This window comes from Equus caballus, chromosome 6 (genome assembly GCF_041296265.1).
Source record: "Equus caballus isolate H_3958 breed thoroughbred chromosome 6, TB-T2T, whole genome shotgun sequence".
In the NCBI taxonomy this organism is placed as follows: Eukaryota; Metazoa; Chordata; class Mammalia; order Perissodactyla; family Equidae; genus Equus; species Equus caballus.
The window spans coordinates 83,380,055-83,402,893 of record NC_091689.1 but is presented as its reverse complement, the minus strand read 5'-3'; the positions used below and the strand labels follow the sequence as shown (position 1 = coordinate 83,402,893).

The 22,839-nt window shown below is 55.3% G+C and overlaps 2 protein-coding genes across 4 annotated transcripts in view; both read left to right on the top strand.

Annotated features, from left to right (window-relative positions):
• The window catches only part of SP7 (Sp7 transcription factor), a 28,469-nt gene extending 18,311 nt beyond the window's left edge, over positions 1–10,158 (top strand). The window contains exons 3-5 of the mRNA XM_023643653.2: positions 1,803–2,047; positions 2,524–2,551; positions 7,245–10,158. Of these exons, the coding sequence (XP_023499421.1) occupies positions 2,531–2,551; positions 7,245–8,519 (1,296 nt within the window). The 5' untranslated portion in view covers positions 1,803–2,047; positions 2,524–2,530 and the 3' untranslated portion in view covers positions 8,520–10,158. The remainder of the gene's footprint in view (positions 1–1,802; positions 2,048–2,523; positions 2,552–7,244) is intronic.
• Positions 10,159–11,153: 995 nt separating this feature from the next.
• AAAS (aladin WD repeat nucleoporin) lies at positions 11,154–22,659 on the top strand. 3 transcript variants are annotated; one of them, XM_070270262.1, is made up of 18 exons: positions 11,154–11,655; positions 13,031–13,190; positions 13,488–13,706; positions 14,332–14,459; positions 16,344–16,399; positions 16,703–16,794; positions 16,989–17,035; positions 17,295–17,393; positions 17,695–17,838; positions 20,384–20,504; positions 20,802–20,926; positions 21,119–21,179; positions 21,319–21,406; positions 21,609–21,702; positions 21,790–21,857; positions 21,998–22,079; positions 22,187–22,271; positions 22,404–22,659. In XM_070270262.1, exons 3-18 carry the CDS (start codon positions 13,584–13,586, stop codon positions 22,626–22,628), a joined length of 1,638 nt encoding a protein of 545 aa, XP_070126363.1. In that variant the 5' UTR covers positions 11,154–11,655; positions 13,031–13,190; positions 13,488–13,583; the 3' UTR covers positions 22,629–22,659. The 3 variants fall into 3 exon arrangements, with proteins under 3 accessions (XP_070126363.1, XP_023499419.1, XP_001494960.1); XM_001494910.5 differs by lacking the exons at positions 11,154–11,655; positions 13,031–13,190 and having other exon boundaries at positions 13,421–13,706; XM_023643651.2 differs by lacking the exons at positions 13,031–13,190; positions 13,488–13,706; positions 14,332–14,459 and having other exon boundaries at positions 11,250–11,655.
• The last annotated feature ends 180 nt before the right edge of the window (positions 22,660–22,839 follow it).

The following is a 22,839-nucleotide window of genomic DNA, read 5'->3' as shown; positions in this document are numbered from 1 at the left end:
GACACCCCACCACCGGCACTTCCTCTTGGGCAGACGGGTGGGGTGGCCCGTGTAATCATCGGACACAATTATGCGCTATTTATACTCCATCCCCGCCCCCCACCTGCCTGGCTGCTTAACCCTCTGCCTCCTCCGGACCTGGCCAAGCCTCCCGGCTATTTTCTCTGTCCTGTCCTTCCGAAGCCATTGTCTCCTCATCTTTGTTCCTCTGGGCTTGTTTCTCTTCCTTTTAGTTTTTTCTGCTCTTTCTGGTTTTTAAAGCCATGTACCTGGTCTTCTGGTTTTCTCTGCTCTCTTACAACCCGTAGTGTCTCTTCTGATTCTCTTGTGTTGTTTCATTTACTCTGTGTGTCTCTTGATCTTTCTGGTCTTTCTGTGTCTCTTCTTTGGCTTCTTTTCCTTTGTCTGCCAGACCTCCTGGTTCCCTAGCCCTTTCCCCAAAAGTCGGGCCCACAGAGTTCCTTGGGGGAACAAGAACTTCTGGTCCTACCCTGAACTTTGACCCCGCCTGCTGGTTAAAGTGCACTTAACCCTCCCTGGACCTCCATCTGCTCCTTCCTCCCCACTTCCCGTGGAGACCTGGGAGGGCCAAAGGAGTGAGAAGGGGGCACTCAGGAAGAGAAAGTGAGGGGGCCGTGTTAGGAGTGAGGAGAGTGGGGAAGGACAGGCTCCTTGCCTCTGATGGGCAGGGCTGGGATGGGGAGAGGAGAGTGTTGGGGAAACAACCTCAGCTGGGTGGGCCCCACGGTGGGAGGGATGCTTGTTCTACCACTTGGCTGCCCAGTTCTCTCTCTCCTGTAAACTGACCTCAGGGCCTAGGTTTACAGTTAATAGACTTTTTGGGTTTCCTCTCCTGGTGGACCTTCCTTCTCTTCTCCCCCATTTTGATGAGAAGTCAAAGTTGGGAAGTCCTGCCTAAGCTCTAACTTCAATTCTTCCTGCTGCAGAGGGAATTGATGCATGGCGATGAGAAAGGGAACCAGGAGCTCCCTCCCAGGAAAGCATGATCACTCACAAGAAGGACTATCCAGCAAAGGATGGAGATTCAGTCTGTGGTGAAGAGGGGCCTAGGAATAGTAACTGGCAAAAAATGATGGAAGCTACAGCATATCTTTTTGGGGGGTTAATCCAAAGGGGCTAGACTGAGTTGACCCAATGACTTTGTACCTGCACCATCACTCCTGCCTGCCTTACCTTTTCTCAGAATCAGAAGATCCAGATTCTGCCCCCTAGAGTGAGGTAGGCCTAGGTGTTACCTTCTAGGAGTGAAACTGAGGCATTGGGAGGCAGCCTGGGGAACCCCCAAGCCTGTGCCAAACCCTCCCCCACTCTGCGCCCCTCCCTCCAGACCTTGCTCTGGAATCTGCCTCAGTGCCCCTAAAAGTCTGGGCAGCCGAAGCCTCCACCCCAGAGCACGCCCTGCCTCCTGTCTGTCACAGCACACACGTACACGCACACACACGCACATACACACTGCTCTCCTGATCTCAGGGTGGGTGACTGGGGAGGCGAGCATCTCCGTGGTCAACTCCGGCATGAGTGTGGTGTGTGTGCTCCAGCCCTGTCACCGTGCTCATCTGTGTGTGAGTTTGTCTGTGTTCATTCATGACAGTGGCTGTCCCCTGCGTGGGTAGCACTGTGTCTGTATGTGTGCGTGTCTCATCCTGTGTTTGTCCATGAGTGTGTATGTCAGTGTGTTCCAGTCTCTCTGTGTGAGTGTCGTCCCCAATCCCCATCCCCCCCCTGGATCTCTAATTAGTGGTTTGGGGTTTGTTCCTTTTCCCTCCTGTTCCTTCCCTCAGCAGCGGCGGGCGGGCGGCAGCCTCAGCAGCAGCAGGAGCAGCAGCAGCAGAAGCAGCAGCAGAAGAGCAGCAGCCAGGACTCTGAAGTCAGAGTAGGATTGTAGGATCGGAGCCTGAGTGGGAACAGGAGTGGAGCTGGCCTGGGAGAGGAGCGGAGCCCCCCAGGCCCCTCAGGCCACCCCTTGCCTGCACTCCCACTGCCAGACCTCCAGAGAGACCCAGGACACCCAGCCCAGATCCCCCAGGTACATGATACTGGGGAGCTCTGGGAGGGGTTCCCACAGATGCCTAAGGGATTGCTGGGTGCGGGGTGTGGGCCACCTGGGCCCACCGGCCCTTCAACCCTTCCCGTCAGCACCCCCCAGGACGCCCTGACAACTTGCCCATGTCCCTACCCCCTGCCTCCACCCCTTCCCTGGAAGCCCTGTGTCTCCTCTCCCGCCCAGATCCCTTCTTTGGGGAGCTCAGCAAATGGAGCAGGAAATTTGGACCCTCTGCCTCCCTCTCTCGCCCTGCTCATTGGATCCGGAGCCTTCTCCGCTGGGAAAGCTGTAATTAGAGGGTGGATCCCTACAGACAGAGAGCAGCCCCCCCACCCCCCACCCCCCAGTCCCTTCTAACTTTAGATCTCTTCTCTCCCATTCTCCCATTCTCCCTCCCTCTCCCTCTCCCTCTCTCTCCGGCTCGGCTCTCTCCATCTGCCTGGCTCCTTGGGACCCAGCCTCAGGATGGCGTCCTCCCTGCTTGAGGTAACTGCCCTCTCCTCCCCCCAGGACACCAGCGACAATCTTAATGGTCCTAATCTCTGCCCGCCCCCCACCTCCAAACTCACACAGACAGTTGCTGTGGTGCCTGTCACTTCCAGGGGTCCCTCTGAAGAGAGAAGAGTCGGGTCAGAGGAGGGTAGTGGAGGGCAGGAGAAAGGGTTGGAGAGAGCAGGGCCAGAGGTCAGAGAGCAGTCAAAGGAGGATGAGAGAGGATGAGGTCAGAAGAAGGCAGGGACCCCTAAGGTCAGCCAAGCACACCAACTCTGAGGAGTGGAAAGGGATGGAGGAAGGAGGAAGAGGAGCGGGGAGCGGGGAGAGAGGGGTGGGAGACAGATAAGGCACAGCAGATGGGAGAGAGAGTGAGAGGATGGTTGAGTGGGCACAGAGCAGCATCTGGGTATAGTTCCTTGGGGTCCTCTTCTGGAACTCTTAGCCTCAGCAGAGTCTTGTCTGGTTTGTAGGTGGGGAGGGGGCTGGGCCTCTGGGCTGGTGTGTGCAGGAGAGGAGGTGAGCTAGGAGAGAAGGCAGAAGGGCAGTCCTGTGCATGTGGGGGGGCTGACCAGAGGAACTGGGCCCAGGCCTGAGAGGGAACCAAGGAGGAGGGCCAGGGTCTGAGGCCGCCTGCCCGGCTCACAAATATTTAGCTTTCAGCCAAAGACAAACTCAGCTCTATTTTGGGAGTGGGAGGCTCCAGGGCGGACTGAGCCACTTCCCCTCCAGGCTGGGACCCCAGCATCCCTTCCCTCTGGCACTGGAGGGAACTAGGGTACCATGGGGGTCAGAGTTTGGGGTCTTGAGAAATCACTGACTCTCCCAGGGCGTCTGGGGCACTCAAGGCGCATGGCTGGAAACGGAGGACTCACGGGCACTCAGAGCCAGTTTGAATGTCCTGATTCTCCTGCTTCTGGGTCTCTGACTCTTTCTCTGTCACCATCTCTGTCCTGCTTTCTGGGTCCCTCTCAGGAATTTGGGGCCAGAGGGCCCTCCCTTCAGCTCAACCCCCTTCGGTCGCCTTGAACTTTCTGCATTCTTGGGCCCCTGAGAAGCTCCCATCTTGGCTCCCAGAGCCCCAGCTCAGGTCCCAGGAGTGATGGGCCTGTGGGAAAGGTGTGTGGGGGACAGAGCTGGCGGCCTTCACCGCCTGTGTTCATTGGCCTGAGTGTAAGTGTCAGTGTAAACCAGCACGCCTGCACACGTGGCTGGCTCTGTGAGAGCACAGGTGTATGTGTGTATAAGCCAGGCCGTCTGAGGATCTTGTTAGCCCAAGTGAGGAATGGTGTGTGTAAAACTAGGCGATAGTGAGTTTGTGACCAAGTTCGAGGGAATGGCATGCAAGCCAATGGGATAGACACCAGGCCCTTTGTCACTGCTCTGGACCCAGTCAGGGGTCCCCAGGTGTTGTGTTCTACTCCCCTGAGGGGAGATTGCTCACCCTGCCATCTCCCTACTAGACTCTATATTGAGCCATCATTGAAACACTGTGGTTGGTCTTGAGGAAGCTAGAGGACCAAGGTGCATGGAAATCCTGGGTCCACCCAGGGCAGGGGCAGTGTCAGTGGGCATGGGCATCATGCCAGAGTGGCCAGCGTGGCACTGGTGCCTGGGGGAGGGGCTGGCCCAGAGGCCTGCTGGAAAGACACAGGATTGGGGTAGCGCTTGGCAAGACAGTGTGTCGTGGAAACTGGATCTTCACGTCCCTCAGTCCCTGTGAGCTGGAGCTGCCCCAGCACAGGGGCATTCCACTTCCTCTGTCTCTTCCTCCTGTTTTTTGGGTACCTGGGCCCTCAACTTTCCCTCTTCCCCTGTCCACCACCAGGAAGCCCTTGGCCTGGTATGGGTGGGCTCTCCGGCAGTGGGAAGAAGTTGGGGGTTCAGAGGGGGAAGCAGCTGCTGCTTGATGGGAGGCTCACCTGGGCTGAGTGAGATGACACAGGGGGACAAGGGGTGGGGGCTGGGTGGGGATGGGGAACTGGAAGTTGGGAGAACTGAACAACTTGGGAGGAGGCCAAAAACATGGAGAACTGGAAACTGGGACCTGGGGTGCTCAGAGCCCCCTACCATCAGCCCTTGGATGTATAGTGAGCTTTCCAGTGGGAGGTCAGCTGGGCAAGTGAGCTCCCTGGAAAGAGGGGGCTCCCATCCCGGCTGCACCTCTGGGTGAGCGCTCTGGGACAGCTCCTTAGCTCGGCCCTTCTCCAGATACTCCCCCTCCAGCCTGGTTTTTGTTGTTTTTAATGGATGGTGGGGTGGAGGCAAGGGGAAAAACAGCCAGAAGGTGGGACTCCTGGGTGTCCTGTTCCCCCCAGGTAATACATTTGATCAGGTATGGGGGACATCTTTAGAACTCTGAACCCGGACCCTCTCCCCAGTTCTCAAGACAAGAGAAGGAAACTGAGGCTGTGGTGAGACTTAGCCCCAGGGCCCCCAGCTTTTGGCCTCCAGACCGTCATCTGAGAGGGTCTGGTGCCTTGCACCCCCTTCCCTGGCCACAGGGCCCCTGGGGGCCTCAGCTCCCCAGGGCTGGGGTCTCCTGTTGTCCTGGGGCTGCTTGCTTTCCTTCACCTCTCCCTCCCTCCCCACAGCTGGGTGGGGTCCCTGGGCTTGGCTGAGGCCCCTGTGGCCACAGTGTGAGGGCCGGGCGGGGGGACGGCGTCGGCGTTTTTAAAAATAAACCGACCGCAGGGAAACCAGCGGAGCCGAGCAGGGCCGGGCTGGGCAGAGGGGGAGGGGGCGGTCAGGGGAGAAGGAGGGAGGAGCGGCCTGGTCTGGGGGTTTTCTGGGGCCCAGCACCGTGGTGCTTTGAGCTTAGGTAGGAATCTGCCTTCCTCCTCCTCCTCCTCCCCCCCCTTCTTTCTTCTTCCTCCTCTCCTTTCCTCTCTGTTTTCCTTTGGCTTCCTAGCCCAGTCACTCTCCATCACCTCTCTTTCTTTGTTTATTCTGCTTTCCTCCCTCTCCCTCCCTTCCTTTTGTCTTTTTACCTTCCTGCTCTTTTGGGTCCCTGACCATTTCACCCCCTAATGCCACTGTGCCCCTCTGTTCCCCCTTTCCACACCCATGGGGGCTTTGTGTCAGGTCCTCACCCTGTGCAGGGTCCTTTGCTCCCCGTGTCTCTGGGGCTTAGCCTCTCTCCTTCGCACTCTACATTTCTCCTTCTGCTTTCGGCCCGGATCTGACTCCTGTGGGGCTGCCCTGCCTCAGCCTACCCTCTGCTTGGGAGATCTGAGCTCCGGGGAAGGACTCAGGGCCAGATTTGAGAAAGCTTTTGGTGGTTCAAAATTTGGGAGTGCATGGGGTCAACAGGACTGAGAGAGGTGACTGGGCAGGGGGAGCAGTGCAGAAGTGGAGACGACAGCTCACGCCCCCCACTGCGGCAACCTCTAGCATTGCTGTCACACACACATACTGCATGCTAGGAGCTAGAGGGGAGGGCTGGGAACTCTGGACTCTTGGGTTCCTTTTCAGCTTCATGGGGAAGGCACAAGGTACATCGGCTTTTGAGGACCCCAGTCAAGGAAATGTACAGGGTCAGCTTTTGACGGCACGTTTTTTGGTGGGATTCTCAGTAATGGATGCCTGTCTATGCCAGCCGGAGATTCTGGAGGGCATCTCTTCCTGTGATGTCCCGAGGCTGACCCAGGTAGGGGTACCATGAGCTCCTGAGGGATAGTAATGTCAGGGTGGTTCGACCTGGTAGCACGATGGTCATTAGGGGCATTTTATGTTTCTAAAATATCCCCATGCCTGCATCTACCTGTCTTCCTTCACTCACTGTGCTGGAAGGGTGAATAGAGACCAGTGATGTGGGCTACGTGTTAGGGGACACTGAGGCACAGAGGGGTGTGCCTGGGAGCCAGTATCTTAGCCACCCCAATTCCCTGCCCTGGAGGGGTACGAGGACTTCGGGCTCTTCCCGCCCTCCCAGAGGCTCCGTAAAGCAGGAGGTGCCCACTGCCCGCTTGAAAGACATTCTTGCCTGAGCCACAGTCCTGGCTTGGCGGCAGCCTTTTTCCCTCTCAATGTCCCAGTGTCTCTGCCGTTGCTTCCTCTTGCTCCCCAGCCCGAGTCCCTGCCAAGAGATTCCTTACCAAGGACATGAGGACGAGGCCTCGGGGAGGCTAGGCCACTGCCTTAGTCAGGAGATGAAGTGGAGACAGGAAGTGGAATACGGGGTAAAGCTGGGAAAATCTGGAATGGGGGCAACCACAGTCCCTAATACCGCACCTTCTCCCCAAGCTGCTCTTTGAGCCTCATCTTTCCTCTCCACGTCCCTGACCATGGCCTCTGCTCTGCACCCACTTCCAGAGGTCAGGATCCCTAAGTCTCACCTCATCCAGGTGCTGCCTGCAGCCCCAGCTCCTCTCTCCACTACTTAAGAAATAGCCCTCGGAGGCCCTTGCACACACCCAACAGCTCCACAGTGAGCTCAGCTTCCCGCCTCCTGGGTTGGGGTGTTAGGCTGCTGTCTTGGGCCTCTGCTTCCCTTCAGCGACTCCATCTGAGCTCTGCCCTGGGTCCCAGGCCTCACTGGCCCCCTCTTACCCCTGTTCCCCATTGTCTTCGACTCTTCCCTGACCCCTTTGTTCTGTTCTCCATGTCTCCAGGTCGCAGTCCTAGAGTTGGCCCTTCTTCCAGCACTTTCTCCCTCCCCTTAAGCAGTGCCCCTGTCTCTCCACAGGAGGAAGCTCACTATGGCTCCAGTCCCCTGGCCATGCTAACAGCAGCGTGCAGCAAATTTGGTGGCTCCAGCCCTCTGCGGGACTCAACGACACTGGGCAAAGCAGGCACAAAGAAGCCCTACTCTGTGGGCAGTGACCTTTCAGCCCCCAAAACCATGGGGGATGCCTACCCAGCCCCCTTTTCAAGCACCAATGGCCTCCTCTCACCAGCAGGCAGTCCTCCAGCACCCACCTCGGGCTATGCCAATGACTACCCTCCCTTTTCTCACTCATTCCCTGGGCCCACGGGCACCCAGGACCCTGGGCTACTAGTGCCCAAGGGGCACAGCTCTTCTGACTGCCTGCCCAGTGTCTACACCTCTCTGGACATGGCACACCCCTACGGCTCCTGGTACAAGGCAGGGATCCATGCAGGCATCTCACCAGGCCCAGGCAATGCTCCCACACCTTGGTGGGACATGCACCCTGGGGGCAACTGGCTAGGCGGTGGGCAGGGCCAGGGGGATGGGCTGCAAGGGACACTGCCTACAGGCCCTGCTCAGCCTCCATTGAACCCCCAGCTGCCCACCTACCCATCTGACTTTGCCCCCCTTAATCCAGCTCCCTACCCAGCTCCCCACCTCCTGCAACCAGGGCCACAGCATGTCCTGCCCCAAGACGTCTATAAACCCAAGGCAGTGGGCAACAGTGGGCAGTTGGAGGGCAGTGGTGGAGCCAAGCCCCCCCGGGGCGCAGGCACAGGGGGCAGTGGTGGATATGGGGGCAGTGGAGCAGGGCGCTCCTCCTGCGACTGCCCCAACTGCCAAGAGCTGGAGCGCCTGGGGGCAGCCGCAGCCGGGCTGCGGAAGAAGCCCATTCACAGCTGCCACATTCCCGGCTGCGGCAAGGTGTACGGCAAGGCCTCCCACCTGAAGGCCCACTTGCGCTGGCACACGGGCGAGAGGCCTTTCGTCTGCAACTGGCTCTTCTGCGGCAAGAGGTTCACGCGTTCGGACGAGCTGGAGCGCCACGTGCGCACTCACACCCGGGAGAAGAAGTTCACCTGTCTGCTCTGCTCCAAGCGCTTTACCCGGAGCGACCACCTGAGCAAGCACCAACGCACCCATGGCGAGCCAGGCCCAGGCCCACCTCCCAGCGGCCCCAAGGAGCTGGGGGAGGGCCGCAGCGCGGGGGAAGAGGAGGCCAGTCAGACGCCCCGACCTTCAGCCTCGCCGGCACCCCCAGAGAAAGCCCCTGGAGGCAGCCCGGAGCAGAGCAACCTGCTTGAGATCTGAGCTGGGTGGAGAGTCTCCAGCCCCAGGGCTGTCTTGCCAGCCTCTCCTGGCTTCGTGGACCACTGCTTGCCCCTCACTCCCTTTGTCCTGTGCATGCTGCCCTTTGGGGATCTCTCTGTCTCTCCTCTGGCCATTCTGGGCTTGGGAATCACCCTGCTTGCCTCCTCAGCCCACCTCCTCCCCAGGCCATGAGCCTGTTCTGCAAACGCTCATCTCAGGCCCTCTACCTTGTGCCTGATTTCTGCACTCTGGCTTCCTCGCCCTTGCTCACAGCCTCTCTCTCTCCTCTCACCACATCAACTCACTTTCCTTCCATTTGGGCTCCCAACACTTTGTTCCTCCATCTCACTAACTCCTTGACTTGCATCCTTTCTGCTTCCCAAGCTTATTTACCGCTATCCCTTAGCTTCCAGGCTCCAGTCTTCTCAACTTCTTATTCCACTGCTTTCCGCGCTCCGGAGCGTTCTTCCTTTTTACAAACACAATGATGATGATGATGATAATTTATTGCCCCCTGGTGGCCTCTTCATTAGGGACCAGAGTTAGGGGGATTGGGGCTAGTGACCTGGCAGGAAGCAGGGTGCCAAGAGGGGGGCAGACCAGTGGGGATCTGATCCCAAAGATGGGGTGACCCCAGGGTCAGGGAGGCTGCCCCCAGGCCTGTATATTTAACCCCTATGTTCCAAGAGAAATGAATAGTAATAATAATAATTCTATTTATCTAAGTTATGATGACAGGTCAGGTAGAGTGAGCTGGGGAGGGAAAGAGGTCCATTTCTGCTATGGAACTTTTAGCCAAGTGCATCTCTGTAGAGAAAAAGTGTTAGTGGAGATCATGTTAATAGAATTTCTATCGTCAGGGTCTCGGTTAATGGGGTTTCTCTTTTAATGGGATCTCTGCTAATAGGACTGACTAGCAGGATCTGTTAAAGAATTGATGGGGTATCTCTCAGTTAGGAGATCCCTAATATTCCCAGCCCCAGCCAGAAGCTGTGAAACCTCAAGTCCTATGGAGGGGAGGACTGGAATGTACCCCAGCTCCCCTGACCCCAGAGCAGGTTCTTCCACTGCCCCACCCCTGACACCATGACCCCCTCAGGCTCCTCCCTTGTTGCCGTGGTTATGGAGAGTTGCAGCTGCCATCTTAGACATGCTCTTTGGGGAAGCCCACCTACCAAGAGGAGGACATTGGTTTGGCGGTGCCTCTCCTGAAGAATAGGTGGGGAAGGCTTTCTCTGGGATCAGATTCAAATAAATCAAGTATTTATTCAGTGCCTCCTCTGTGCAGGGCACTGTGCTAGGCTGGTGCCTGGAAGCCATGAGAAGGAAGAATTGATAGAGCTAGGCGGACAGAGGTCCCCAAGCTGATTTGGGGGTGCGTCCACAGGCCCCCAACCTGGGACTTCCGATGCTCCCAACTCCACCTCCAGTGACTTTTAAAGCCGCTTCGTGCCTTTGAATGCCTTTCCTGTGACTTCGGATCCTCCTTTTCTATCTCCTGCTCCCCTTAAGGCCCCGAGTTCAAGGGTGAAAGCCGCCGGAGCTTGGGAAGGGGGTCATATTGTGGAAAGGGAAGGGATCGCGCCCTCATGGAGTCTTTTTTTTTTTTTAATTTAATAAATAAAAGTTCGATTTTAAATTTTGTCCTGGTGAGAAAGGGGGAAAAGAAGGGTGAGCCACAGGTTTTTCCTTGGCAAACTGGGGACTCCCCACGGGCATTCTATTATGCACGTTGGCCCGTTACGCCCGCGGTCGAAGACTTCCTCGGCAGGGCCCTCGGGCGGAGCTCAGTCGCTGACCGCCCGGGGCGTTCTGCAGAGCTGGGAGGGCCGAGCGGTTTCCTGCCCGGCTCTTCCCGGGACTCTGCACCCACCGACCCCGCCGGGGCAGTGACCTGCCTGCGCGCCGCCCCGCGCTCGCGGCGCCCCGGGCCATGCGCGGCTCCCGGCGGGCGGACCCGGCCTGGCACGCACCCCGCCCCCTGCCCCGGGCCTGCAATCAGTCGTGCCCGCCACGGAGTTAGCGGAGGAACAAAAGCCACTCTGTGGCGGCCGTCCCCGAGCCACAATAGGGCTTTGTGTGGCCCCCGCCCCCCAGGGCTCCCCCGCCGGACTAAGGGGGCGCACCGGCCGCTGCCCCCGCCCGCTGCCCCGGGCCCGACTGCAGGGCGCGCCCCGGCCGGCCCGCCTCTCGCGGGCTCGGGAGAGGAGCAGCAGCGCTGGGGCGGGCGGGAGGGCGGGCTCGGGCGGCCCCCTCCCCACGCCGCCGCCTCGCCCGCCCCCGGCCAGGTGCGAAGTCGCCTGGCCTCCTGCGGGGCGCGGCTTCAAAGGCCCTTTGAAGAAATCCGGGTTCCGAGGACTTTCCCGCGGGCTGGGGGCCGCGGAGGGGAGCCCACCGCCAGGGCGTTGGGCGCAGGGGGGCGGGGTGCCCGGGCGGGTCTGCGCGAGGGGGCAGCCCGTGGCGGACCCCCGGCTCCCGCCCCCACCTCGCGGGCCGGCTCCTCGGGACCCCCCAGGGCCCAGCCCTCTCGCCGCCGGGTCTCCGCCTGTCCGGTGCCAGCTCCCGCCCGCCGCAGCCTCGCGGTCCTCCCCTCCCCGGCCCCTCGGCCCCTTTCATCTTCCCTCGACTCCGCTTGGGGTTTTGCTGGTTTCTGGGAGATAAAAACCGCCTCAAATAGCGGCGGCGCGCTGCCAGGACAAACAGGGCCGGGCCGGCCATGTGCGCCTAGTTACCAGCCCCGGGCCGGGGCGCCCGGGAAGGGCGGCGGGCCGAGCTCCAGGCACCCAGGCTCTGGCGAGGCCTCCCGCCTCCGAAAGTGGGGGCCCGTTTTAGAAATCTTGGGCAGCGGCCGCGGCACTGCCTCGGTTTCCCGCCCAGGTCGGAGGGAGGGGCCCGTGGAGACCGCCCGCTAAGCTCTCTGAGCCCCGGGGGCGGCGGGTCACCGTCGCTGTGTCGCCGGGGCCGCCGCGCCCCCTGGTGAAGTTGGTGGGGAGTGCGCTAGGCCTGGACTTCTGCCTCCCGAGAATCTGCAAATCGTGAAAACCCTTCAACACACGTGAACTAAGCAGTAGTGGGGAGGCGGTGGCTGAAGACGGATGCGCGTAGCACCTTCCTTCTCTCCAGTTCACTCTACAGGGTAAGAGGCAGGCACCTACCCGACAATGATCACACAACCTGTTGGTGAAAATCAGGCTCCAGGGAAGGGAGGTGGAGGCTGCAGGCCCAGGCTGCAGTGATTTCTTCAGGGTGTCTGGGGTTGGCTGGTGTCATTATGGCCGTACAAACAACAGTGTCCATGGGTTCTTGGCGCTGCCACTCATCTGTCAGAGTCACACACTCCCTCTTTGTCCTCAAACCGGTGCTGCTTCCCCCTTCAGCAGGAGCGTTCCCAGCGTTTCCCCAAACAACCCCCGTTTTTACACTACACTCTTTAAGCTTTCTGTGACTTCCCAGGGGACTGTGAACTAATCCCGAAAATTAAGTGAGGGCTATTCAGTGTGTGGTCTGTGGGGTGTCACCTGGGGGCTTTTTGGAAAGACAGCTTCAGAGCGCTAGGCCAGAATCTGCATTTTAGCAAGATTCTCAGGTGAGTGCTATGTCTATTAACGTTCTGGAGCCCCTTGTTTTCTGACCAGGGAATAAATCTCTTGGGGGAATTTTTCATGTAGAACAGAGGGGCAGGCACAGAAGCTAAAAATGCTAAACTAGAATACCCCCTAGATTCTCCAGTGAGACTGGCAGCTCTTGGGAGTGGGGACTATGCCTCACACATTTCTGTGTGCCCAGCGGATGGTCCTTGGAATTGCTCATTAACATTTGTTAAATGAATGAGCCCATGCCCAAGGACACCCAGTTCACTGATATCTGTTTAGCAATTTACAGTTTTATTTTATTTTTTTAGTGAGGAAGATTGGCACTGAGCTAACACCTGTTGCCACTCTTCCTCTTTTTGCTTGAGGAAGAGTGGCCGTGAGCTAACGTCTGTGCCAGTCTTCCTCTGTTTTGTATGTGGGATGCCTCCACAGCATGACTTGAGGAGCAGTGTGTAGGTCCGCCCAGGGATCTGAACCTGAGAACCAGGCCACCGAAGCAGAGTGCCTGATAACCACTGTGCCTCCTGGCCGGCCCCTTTACAATTAAATGGCTTCATTTCCATATTTTGTACGGGAAACAACCATGTGACACTCTGCAAGTGACAAAGTGGAGGCTCACAGAATTCAATGATTTTTTCCAAAGTCATAGAGTTGTAAGGATAGGAACGCCCACTCTGTATTAGTCTCCATTCTAGTTCCATCCTTTGGCGTTACGGTAAGATCGATTTCACTTTTGTTGTGGAGTCAGAATGCCTGGTTTTGGTACTTTTAGTTCCGATCTCTCTGTGCCTCACTTTCCTCGTGGTGTCGTAGCAGTACCCACCTCAAGGGGTTGTTGTAAAGATTATACAAGCGCTTATCCTAATAAGTGCTCAGGAAATGTTACTGTTTTCCAACAGTTCTCACTTTTCCTTCCAGGACGCCCAACCCTGTGGGCCGTAGGTTCTGGCCGGCGCAGCATCCCTCTCCCAAGGTCCCCCTCTGAACTTCCTCCTCCCGGAGGCTCTCCAGCCAGCTGCCAGTCACACAGGCTATATTTTCCTCTGGGCCATCCACAGTCCTGGGAGGATATAATTAGGTACTTCCCTGAACATGGCTTATTTTGGGCTTTCCGAGCGCTGAGAGAGTGAGCGGGAGACTGTGTAGGGGAATTCGGAACTGGGAAAAACAGCAGTCTCCCAAGAAAAAAAAGAAAAACCGTTCTGACCCTTAGCTGGGGGTTGGCCCTGCGGACTTGTCCGCGTCCCTCCCCCTCCGGCCGCTAGGCGGCGCGCGAGGACGCTCCGGCTAGCTGTCCCGGGACTGCGCACGCGCCCTTCTTCTCGGTTACTCTTCCCTTCATTTCCGTTGGCTTTGCGACGCCGTTTGTCCCAAGCGGCTACCCGTACGCATCCGAATCTAGCCCGGGAACTGAGTCCGAGGAGCGGGATCGGCGAGTTAGCCGACTCCGGACGTCCGCGGGACCGGCAAGATGTGCTCCCTGGGGTTGTTCCCTCCGCCGCCGCCTAGGGGTCAAGTCACCCTATACGAGCACAATAACGAGCTGGTGACAGGCAATAGCTATGAGAGTCCGCCTCCCGACTTCCGGGGCCAGGTGACCGGGGCGAGGAGGGAGGGGACCCTATAGGCATGGGGGCGGAGTCAGGGAGAACGGGGGAACCGAGGCAGCGTGGCGGGGGCGGGGTCCCTGTCCACGGACTGGCGGACTTGAAACAGCCTGGCCCGGGCTGGAGAAGAATACAGGGACTGGAATGTTTTAGGGCTGGGATTGGAGGATGAGGGATGCTGAAGAGCTGTGGGGCGGGCCTAGAGGCAATGGAGAGAATGAGGGCGAACTTAGGAGATGGGCAGGTGCAGAAGTACTGGAAAGTTGGGGACGGTATCTGGGAGAACTGGGAAGGCACAGCCTGGAGCGTTTCTTTCCGTGGTGTTGAGAAACTGACGTTTGTTGAGTGTTTGCTACGTAGGAAAGAGGTTCTGAGTCAGGTGTTCTCCACAAATGTTATAAGATTTAATAATCCTAGCAACCCTATAAAGTATTATTTTAGTTTTACAGATAAGAGAGCTAAGACCTGTTTCCTAGGCCCACAAGTGTTAAATCTGTGAAAATGGGAAACATCCCTGGAGCCTCTTACCCTTAGCCCAGCCATGGGTTGGAGATGGCAGGGAGTTCCGCACCTGGGAAGAGGCTGACTCACACCTCTCACTTCTGGGCGTAGTGGATCAATCTTCCTGTCCTAAACCTGACTAAGGATCCCCTGAAGACCCCTGGGAGGCTGGACCATGGCACAAGAACAGCCTTTATCCATCACCGGGAGCAAGTGTGGAAGAGATGCATCAACGTTTGGTGAGACATGGCAAGAGTCTCCTGGGCTATGGTCTGCAGATCCTTGAGAAATTGAGGTCACCACCCCTCTGCATGGGGCTGCCGGGCTCTCTCTAGCTCAGAGCCATACATCATTCAGCATAACAAATTTTCAAATTTGTAACTCAAGGCTTTGCAACAGTGGTTCCATTTAATCTCCAGTGACTTGCCTTGCTTTCTGGTTTGCTTATGTGAACCTGCTCCCTGCCCCGACCTCATGTCATTACCATTTTCTGAGCCTTTACCTGAAGTTGAGCAAGGTTAGGTGTAAGGTTGCAGTGAATAATCTTATATGTAGGTCATTGATTTTGCATATGTAGGACTGGAGCCATACTGCCTGGATTCAGTTTCTGTTGTGCCTCTTTTTAGCTGTGTGATCTTGGGCAAGTTACTTAATCATTTTGTCCTTCAGTTTCTTCATCTATAAAATGGAACCTATCTTACAAGCTTGTAATGATGGTTAAATGAGTTAACAGATGTAAGACACTCAGAGAACAGTGCCTGGCCCATTTTAATCCCTTCAAGGGTTAGCTATTATTATTATCATTGTCATGTGTGGGATGAATTCCTGCAAATGAAGTAGCTGGGTTCAAAGGGTGTGTTCATTTGTTATTTCGTGAGCTTTTGCCAAAGAGTCTTCTGTTGAAATTGTACATATTTACAGTCCTACCAGCAGTGTATGAGAGTGTCTGTTTCCCAACGCATGCGCTGTCAAACTTCAAGATTTGGTATTGCAGTACAGTTTAATTTGAACGTCTCTTTGTGTGAGTGAAATTAAACATCAATTCATTGTCTGAAAAGCCATTCAATCCTGGGTTCTTTCTCACTTCCTGTCTCTCTGGCTGGGCTGCTGCTTCTCCTCTTCCTGAAGTCCCTTAAATGTCGGTGTCCTGGGCTGGACTTGTGATTGACGCTCCACACCTGGGTGTTCACTTGTCTGCCAGTCACCCTCAGTTGGGTATTCCACAGGCTTCACACACTCACCGTGTTCACAGTCGATCTCCTCACTTTCCTCTCCGAACCGGCTTCTTCCTTGTGTTTCTCATCTCGGGGAGTGGCCTTACTGCTCATTCAGGAGCAAGTGGTGTGAGTGTAGGCTCTGGGGCAGGCAGACAGGTTGAATCCTGACTCTGCTACTTCCTACCTAGGCCACCTTGATAATTAACCTTCTCACACTCTGTTCACTTGTCTAAAAATGCAGATGCTAACAGCACCTATTTTGTTGGGTTGTGATAACGGCTAACTGAGATGATGCATGGGAAGCCTCTGGCCGCCCTGGCACCCTGGAAGCGGTATTAGCTGCTATAATTATGCCCTAGGTGTTCCCCTTGATATTACTCTTGCCTCACTAATGTCTAATTAGGCCTCAGATCCTGTCCATTCTGCTTCCTCAAGCTCTCAGGTCTACTTTTCTCCATCTCCAGTGGTTCAGGCCACTTTGGCCTTTTTCCTAGATTCCCGAAGGAGGCTCTTAACCCACCTTCTCTCCATTCTTGTCCTCCTCTAACCTGCAGCCAGAGTGATCTTTCTAAAATGCCAGTGTGATCAGTGTATTCCTCTGCTTAAGATCCTTCCATTCACTATCTTAGGCAATTCTTGACTGCTTGACCCGCTTACAGAGTCCTGAGAGACCTCTGAGCCTTAGTTGCCTCAGTGGTAAAATGGGCAGGTTGTCCATTTTGTAAGATAATCAAATGAAAGGACAGCATATCAAGTGCATGGCCCACAGTTGCCTCTCATTAAATGTGAGTGCTCTTCTTTCTAATACATGTTTACTGGATGAATGGATGAATGCATGAATGAATGACTTGTAGGGGAGACTGAGGGAGCGGAGGAGTCTGACGCACAGCTTCCTCTCCTCACCAGGCGTGATGTGGGCCTTTTTGGAGTGCTGAATGAAATTGCAAACTCGGAGGAGGAGGGTGAGTGTTTTCCCTCCAGCCTTCCCTAGTTTTGTGGTTGGCATCTCCCGTCCGCATTCCCCCTGACTCATCCCAATCCCTGATGGCCCAGGCCCTTTCCCTTTAGCCCTGTTTTTCCTGGCCCAGTTGTCTATGCTGGTGCCATCTTCTCTTCTCCCTCTGCCTACCCCACATACCCCAGAGTGGGTGTCCAGAGCACTCGTTGGGCAGAAGGACCTGGGGAGAGCTCCTCCTTCACCTCAGAGGGTGCCCAGGGAGAGCCCTGTGAATGGTTTAATTAGAGCTGCTTCCTCAACCCCACAGTGTTTGAGTGGGTGAAGACGGCGTCCAGCTGGGCCCTGGCCCTCTGTCGATGGGCCTCCTCCCTCCATGGGTCCCTGTTCCCCCATCTCTCTGTAAGTTTGGCTTCCTCCCCTGGCCCTCCCCGGCTGCCACTCCCCCACCCCCATCCCCTCTCCACTTCCTATCCCTTAAAGTCAGGGTAGGGTGGGAAGACCGCAGAGGGTGGGAGTCGTCCAGCTCCCCTGTGGGAACATTAAGGGGATAAGCTCCCTTTGTCCCAGGGCGTCTTTTCACTTTGTTCTTACAGCTCAGGAGCGAAGATCTGATTGCCGAATTTTCCCAAGTCACAAACTGGTGGGTGTAAAAGCTCTGGGGCTTTTGTGGGAAGGAAGCCCTGAACCTTGGAGCTTCTTTTGGGGAAAGGGAAGTCAAGACAGAGACTCCTCCCACCCCTTTCCTGACTGCTCTCCTCACCTCATTCTCACTCCTTCTACGTCCCCCCCAAAAAATAAAAGAAAAAATTCAAAACAATAATGTGAAAGGGAATCTGAGCTTCTGGGCTGGGCTCTGGGTATGTGCAGGTTCAAAGTCTTCATGCTCACTCCCGCCCCAGGTCCAGCTGCTGCTTGCGGGTCTTTGCGTGGCACCCCCACACCAACAAATTTGCGGTGGCCCTGCTAGATGACTCAATCCGTGTGTATAATGCCAACAGGTATGTGAGGGTGTGCTGGGCAGGGTCTCACTCTTCAGTCTCCTCTTCCTGCTCCAGCTGTAGTCCCAGGGGAGACCTGCAGTGCTGGGGCATGGTCCACAGGGCTCCTTCCAGAACTGGGGTCAGGGAGGCTCCACAACTGGATGTGTCCTCTTTCCAGATCTAACTTTTATCCTATCCTCCTGTCGCACAATACCCCTGGGCCCTGGATGATCAGCTTTCTTCTCTGTGGATTTCCCTTCTCGGGTCCCCTGAGCCCGAGTGCCCCTGCTTTGACTCAGCCCCCTACCCTTTCCCCCAGCACTACAGTCCCCTCCCTGAAGCACCGGCTGCAGCGAAATGTGGCGGCTCTGGCCTGGAAGCCCCTCAGTGCCTCCGTCTTAGCTGTGGCCTGCCAAAGCTGCATTCTCATCTGGACCCTGGACCCCACCTCCTTGTCTACCCGGTGAGTCCCAGCAGCCTCTGTCCTACGTTGGCCTGAGGGTTGTGGCCATGTTAGGGGTGGTGAGGGGGCCTGGAAGGAGAAGTTCTTTGTTCCCATAGCACATCCCAGGGCTGAGAGAAGCAGACCTAAGGTCAAGGTGGAGGTGCTGAGGATGCTCAGATCTAGAGAAGGGACAGAACTAGGGGCTCCTGGAGTTGTGGGGAGTGTGTATCTATGGGTCATGGGGTGGGAAGACTGTCTCTTTCAGAAGACTGTCAGAGGTAGGTTTAAAGGAAGGAAGAAGAGAGTCCACAGGGATATAGGCTGAAACCAGTGAAACTGGAGAAAGAATCCCCACGAGAACTAACTAAATATAAAACCAGAAACTGGTTCTTTAAATTATGAGTAAAGAAGAAAACCTTTTGGCCAGTCTTACTAAGAAAAGAGAAAATCAAAGTACACTATTTTCACAGTGGGAATGGAGAGAGAACCACAGATATGGAAGAAAATAGAAGAATTATTAGAGAATATTATACAAGCTTAGACCAACAAATTTGAAAATCTAAAGAAAAATGTTTGATTTTCTAGCAAAGTATAAGTTACCAAAGATTGTAGAAGAAATTAGAAGGGATGAGCCCCACCACTAAAAAGATGCCAGGCTGAGGTGGTTTTCTGAGGGTTCCATCTAATTGTCAAAGGAAGGGTAATCTCTGTGTTAAACTAATCCAGATCATAGATAAATTTGGAAAGCCTCCTGATTTATTTTTTTCCTTTTAATAAACTTTATTTTGGCATAACTTTAGATTTTTAGAGAAGTTACAAAGGTAGTACAGTTTTGCTATACTTCACCGTTTCCCCCGCTGTTAACATCTTATATTCCCATGTTACATTGTTATGAACTAAACTCCAGACTTTGTTCAGATTTCACCAGTTTTTCCACTAATGTCTTCTTTCTGTCTCAGGATCCATCCTTATTTATTTTTTTGCTGAGGAATGTTAGCCCTGAGCTAACATCTGTGCCAATCTTCCTCTCTTTTTTTGTATGTGGGCCACCACTACAGCATGGCTGGTGAGTGGAGTAGGTCCATGCTCAGGATCCGAACCTGCAAACCCGGGCTGCTGAAGCAGAGCATGCGCAACCTTAACCACTCAGCCATGGAGCCAGGCCCCATCCCGATTTATTTTTATGAATCTAATGTAATCCTAAAACCTGAAGCCTGACAATAGGTAGTATAAGAAAGAAACTATTTGAGCATAGATTTTAAAATCCTAAATAAAATTTTAGCAAATAAAGTCAAAAAGCATATTTAAAAAAAAAATCTTGGGGCCAGCCCGGTGGCACAGCAGTTAAAGTTTGCACGTTCCACTTCTCGGTGGCCCAGGGTTCGCTGGTTCAGATCCCAGGTGTGGACATGGCACTGCTTGGCAAAAGCCATGCTGTGGCAGGGATCCCATGTATAAAGTAGAGGAAGATGGGCATGGATGTTAGCTCAGGGCCTGTCTTCCTCAGCAAAAAGAGAAGGATTGGCAGTAGTTAGCTCAGGGCTAATCTTCCTCAAAAAAAAAAAACAAAAAAAAACCTTGAGGCTGGCCCTGTGGCTGAATGGTTGGGTTTGCGTGCTCCGCTTTGGCAGCCCAGCGTTTCACTGGTTCGGATCCTGGGCATGAACATGGCACTGTTCATCAAGCCACACTGAGGCAGCATCCCACATAGCACAACCAGGGGGACCTACAATTAGAATATACAACTGTGTACTGGGGGCTTTGATGAGAAGAAGAAGAAGAAAAAAGGAAGATTGGCAACAGATGTTAGCTCAGGTGCCAATCTTTTTAAAAAAAAAAAAGAAGTAGTAGTTATAGATTGGTGACCTAAGGCCTCTTTGGAGCTAAGAGTTATAGTTAGGTGGAAAAGGGAGAGGGCGGTGTCAATTCAGGCAGGAGCCATACCTGTCAGGCCAGGTATGTGGATCTGGAGATACCAAGCTGAGTAAGACAAAGCTCGTGCCCTTGGAGTTCCCAGCCTAGTGATGGAGTTTGGCCCACGTGCAGCATCTTTATGACAGGCAGAAAACAATGAGGGATCACAGAGGAGGGAGACTAATTCTGACAAGGACAGGAAGAAAGACAGGTTTGGGAGTACAGGATGGGTTCTGGGGAGTGGCAGATAACTCTGGAAAGAGAAGAGATTGGAACCTTGAGGTAATGTCAAGGATTGTCCCGGGCCCCATGCTGGATAGTCCTGTGGGCTCTTGTCTGGGAGGAGCATGACATCACCCCGGCTCAGCACCTTCCAGCTTTCCTGGTCAGAAGTTTGTCTCCCTGAGGCCACAGTCACAGCTTACTCCTCACCCATTCTCCTCTGTGGGCCTACTGGTGGTGATGTCACCCTTCCTTCCTTATTCTATTTTTTTTCCTTTAACTTCCATCATCCTATTCGTTTTCCCCAGCCTGGATTTGAGCTCAGAGGGGCCATTGGGATTTGGAAGTTTTAGCAGGAGGCAAGAAAACAGAATCATGGGGCTTTTCTCTTGTCGTCTTCTGACTCCACATCATTTCCCCGTGGCAGACCCTCCTCTGGCTGTGCCCAAGTGCTCTCCCACCCTGGGCACACACCTGTCACCAGCTTGGCCTGGGCCCCCAGTGGCGGGCGGCTGCTCTCAGCCTCCCCTGTGGATGCTGCAGTCCTGGTGAGTTGGTCCCCCCGCCCCCGACTTGGGGGAGGAGCACTCTTCACCTGGTGGTGGGAAACATTTTGGGAGGAGGGAAGGGATGATTGTCCTTCAGTCTTAAACTTGCCCAGGGAAGGAGCTGTGCCATCCAGACTCCTCAGATTTAAAATTCGGCCTGCTGTGTTGCTCAACATAGATCCTCCTCTTGTAATAGTCCGTCTCCCGCTTCCTCCCCTTTCTAGAAGGGCGCCCCCGGTGAGACAACAGGAATGCCGTGGTTTCCTCGGTCTCACTCTCTTGCTGTGACTCTCCTAGGTATGGGATGTCTCAACAGAGACCTGTGTGCCCCTTCCCTGGTTTCGGGGAGGTGGGGTTACCAACCTGCTCTGGTCCCCGGATGGCAGCAAAGTCCTGGCTACCACTCCTTCAGCTGTCTTTCGGTGAGTGGGAGGAGGGCAGAGGGAGGGTAAGAACGACCTAGAGAAAGGCAGGTGGCTCCGGGAACTTCGAGCAGCCAGAACCCTTGTCCCCGTTCCCATTCTTTGACCTGGCCCTGGGACTGACAGAGGCAGGTACGTCCAAGCTTTGGAACCTAGAGGTCCTAAGCTGTGACTGGCCTCTTTCTGGCACAGAGTCTGGGAGGCCCAGATGTGGACTTGTGAGAGGTGGCCTACTCTCTCAGGGCGCTGTCAGGTAAGAAGGGACTGATGCACAGAAGCTGGGGAGGAGGTGGGCCCCGGGTCCCAAAGCTGTTTCCCCACCTCCTCTACTTCTTTTCCTCCTACATTGCCCTATAGACCACCCCTCCCCTCCTTTTGCTCCCTGACCCCAGACTGGCTGCTGGAGCCCAGATGGAAACCGACTGCTGTTCACTGTACTGGGGGAACCACTGATTTACTCCCTGTCATTCCCAGAACGTGGTGAGTTAGGGAAACACTTCGGAACGCAGAATATCTGAGGTAGTCAGAGGGGGCAGGAACCCTCTGGAATATGCTGCTCTGCAGGAAAAAGGGAAGTGAAGCTTGGGAGACATGAGAGGCGTTGACGCCTGTGATGGAGGGGAGGCTGGGGACCAGTGAGAGGCCTGTTTCCTGTACTTGAGAGCCTCTGCCCTATCCACAGGTGAGGGAAAGGGGCGCGTTGGAGGGGCAAAGTCAGCAACGATTGTGGCAGATCTGTCTGAGACAACGATACAGACACCAGATGGAGAGAGAAGGTGAGTTCAGTGGGTGAAAGAGGGGCAGTGAAAGGAAAGTGGGAGGGACCACGCTGAGTCCTCCCAATCCACTGTTCTGACCCACAGACTTGGGGGAGAGGCTCACACTATGGCCTGGGACCCCAGCGGGGAACGTCTGGCTGTGCTCCTGAAAGGTAAGAGGTGTGGGGGGAGGACTTGGCTCGTGGCCCCAGCCATCTTCCCACTGAGTTGTCTGTGTGCTGGCTGCAGTTCTCTGCCGCTACCTGGGATTCCGCCTCCAGTCCCTCCCTGTCCCTGGATTCCTTTCTTACAGGAAACCCACGGGTCCAGGATGGTAAACCAGTCATCCTCCTTTTTCGGACTCGGAACAGCCCCGTGTTTGAGCTACTTCCTTGGTAGGTGCTGGGCAGCCATTAGGTCTGGCCCTCCCACTCCAAACCCGCATCCCACTACACCTGCCTTCTGCCTCCAGGGGCCTGTTCACCTTTTCTTCTTCCCCTAGTGGCATTATCCAGGGGGAGCCAGGAGCCCAGGCCCAGCTCATCACTTTCCATCCTTCCTTCAACAAAGGGGCTCTGCTCAGTGTGGTGCGTAGGCCAGGCTGCTGAGGTTTTCGGGAGTGGGCTGGAGGAGCTGACAGCCATGGCTGTGGAACAGCTCTGCCATGTCGCCTTCTTTGGGCTTAGGCTCTGATCAACTTTTCTTTCCGTCCTCTGCAGTGCTGGTCCACAGGCCGAATTGCCCACATCCCTCTGTACTTTGTCAACGCCCAGTTTCCACGTTTTAGCCCCGCGCTTGGCCGAACCCAAGAGCCCCCAGCTGGGGGCGGAGGCTCTATGCATGATCGGCCCCTCTTTACTGAGACATCCCCAATCTCTGCCCCTTGGGACCCTCTCCCAGGGCCACCGCCTACTCAGCCCCACTCCCCTCACTCCCACTTCTAATAATAAAAATGTCTTCCTGGCTTTCCACTCACTTACAAGACTGTCTTTTCCAGGGGTGGGGGTATAGTGAGGGGAAAAAAAGGCATGAGCTTTGGGTTAAGATCTTGGCTCGGTCACTTTTTAGTCCCTTCTTGTGAATTTCAAATGATTTATAAAGCAAAGCTGAGCAAAGACCCAGTCTAGGCTCTGGCATGTAATAGATGTTTCACTT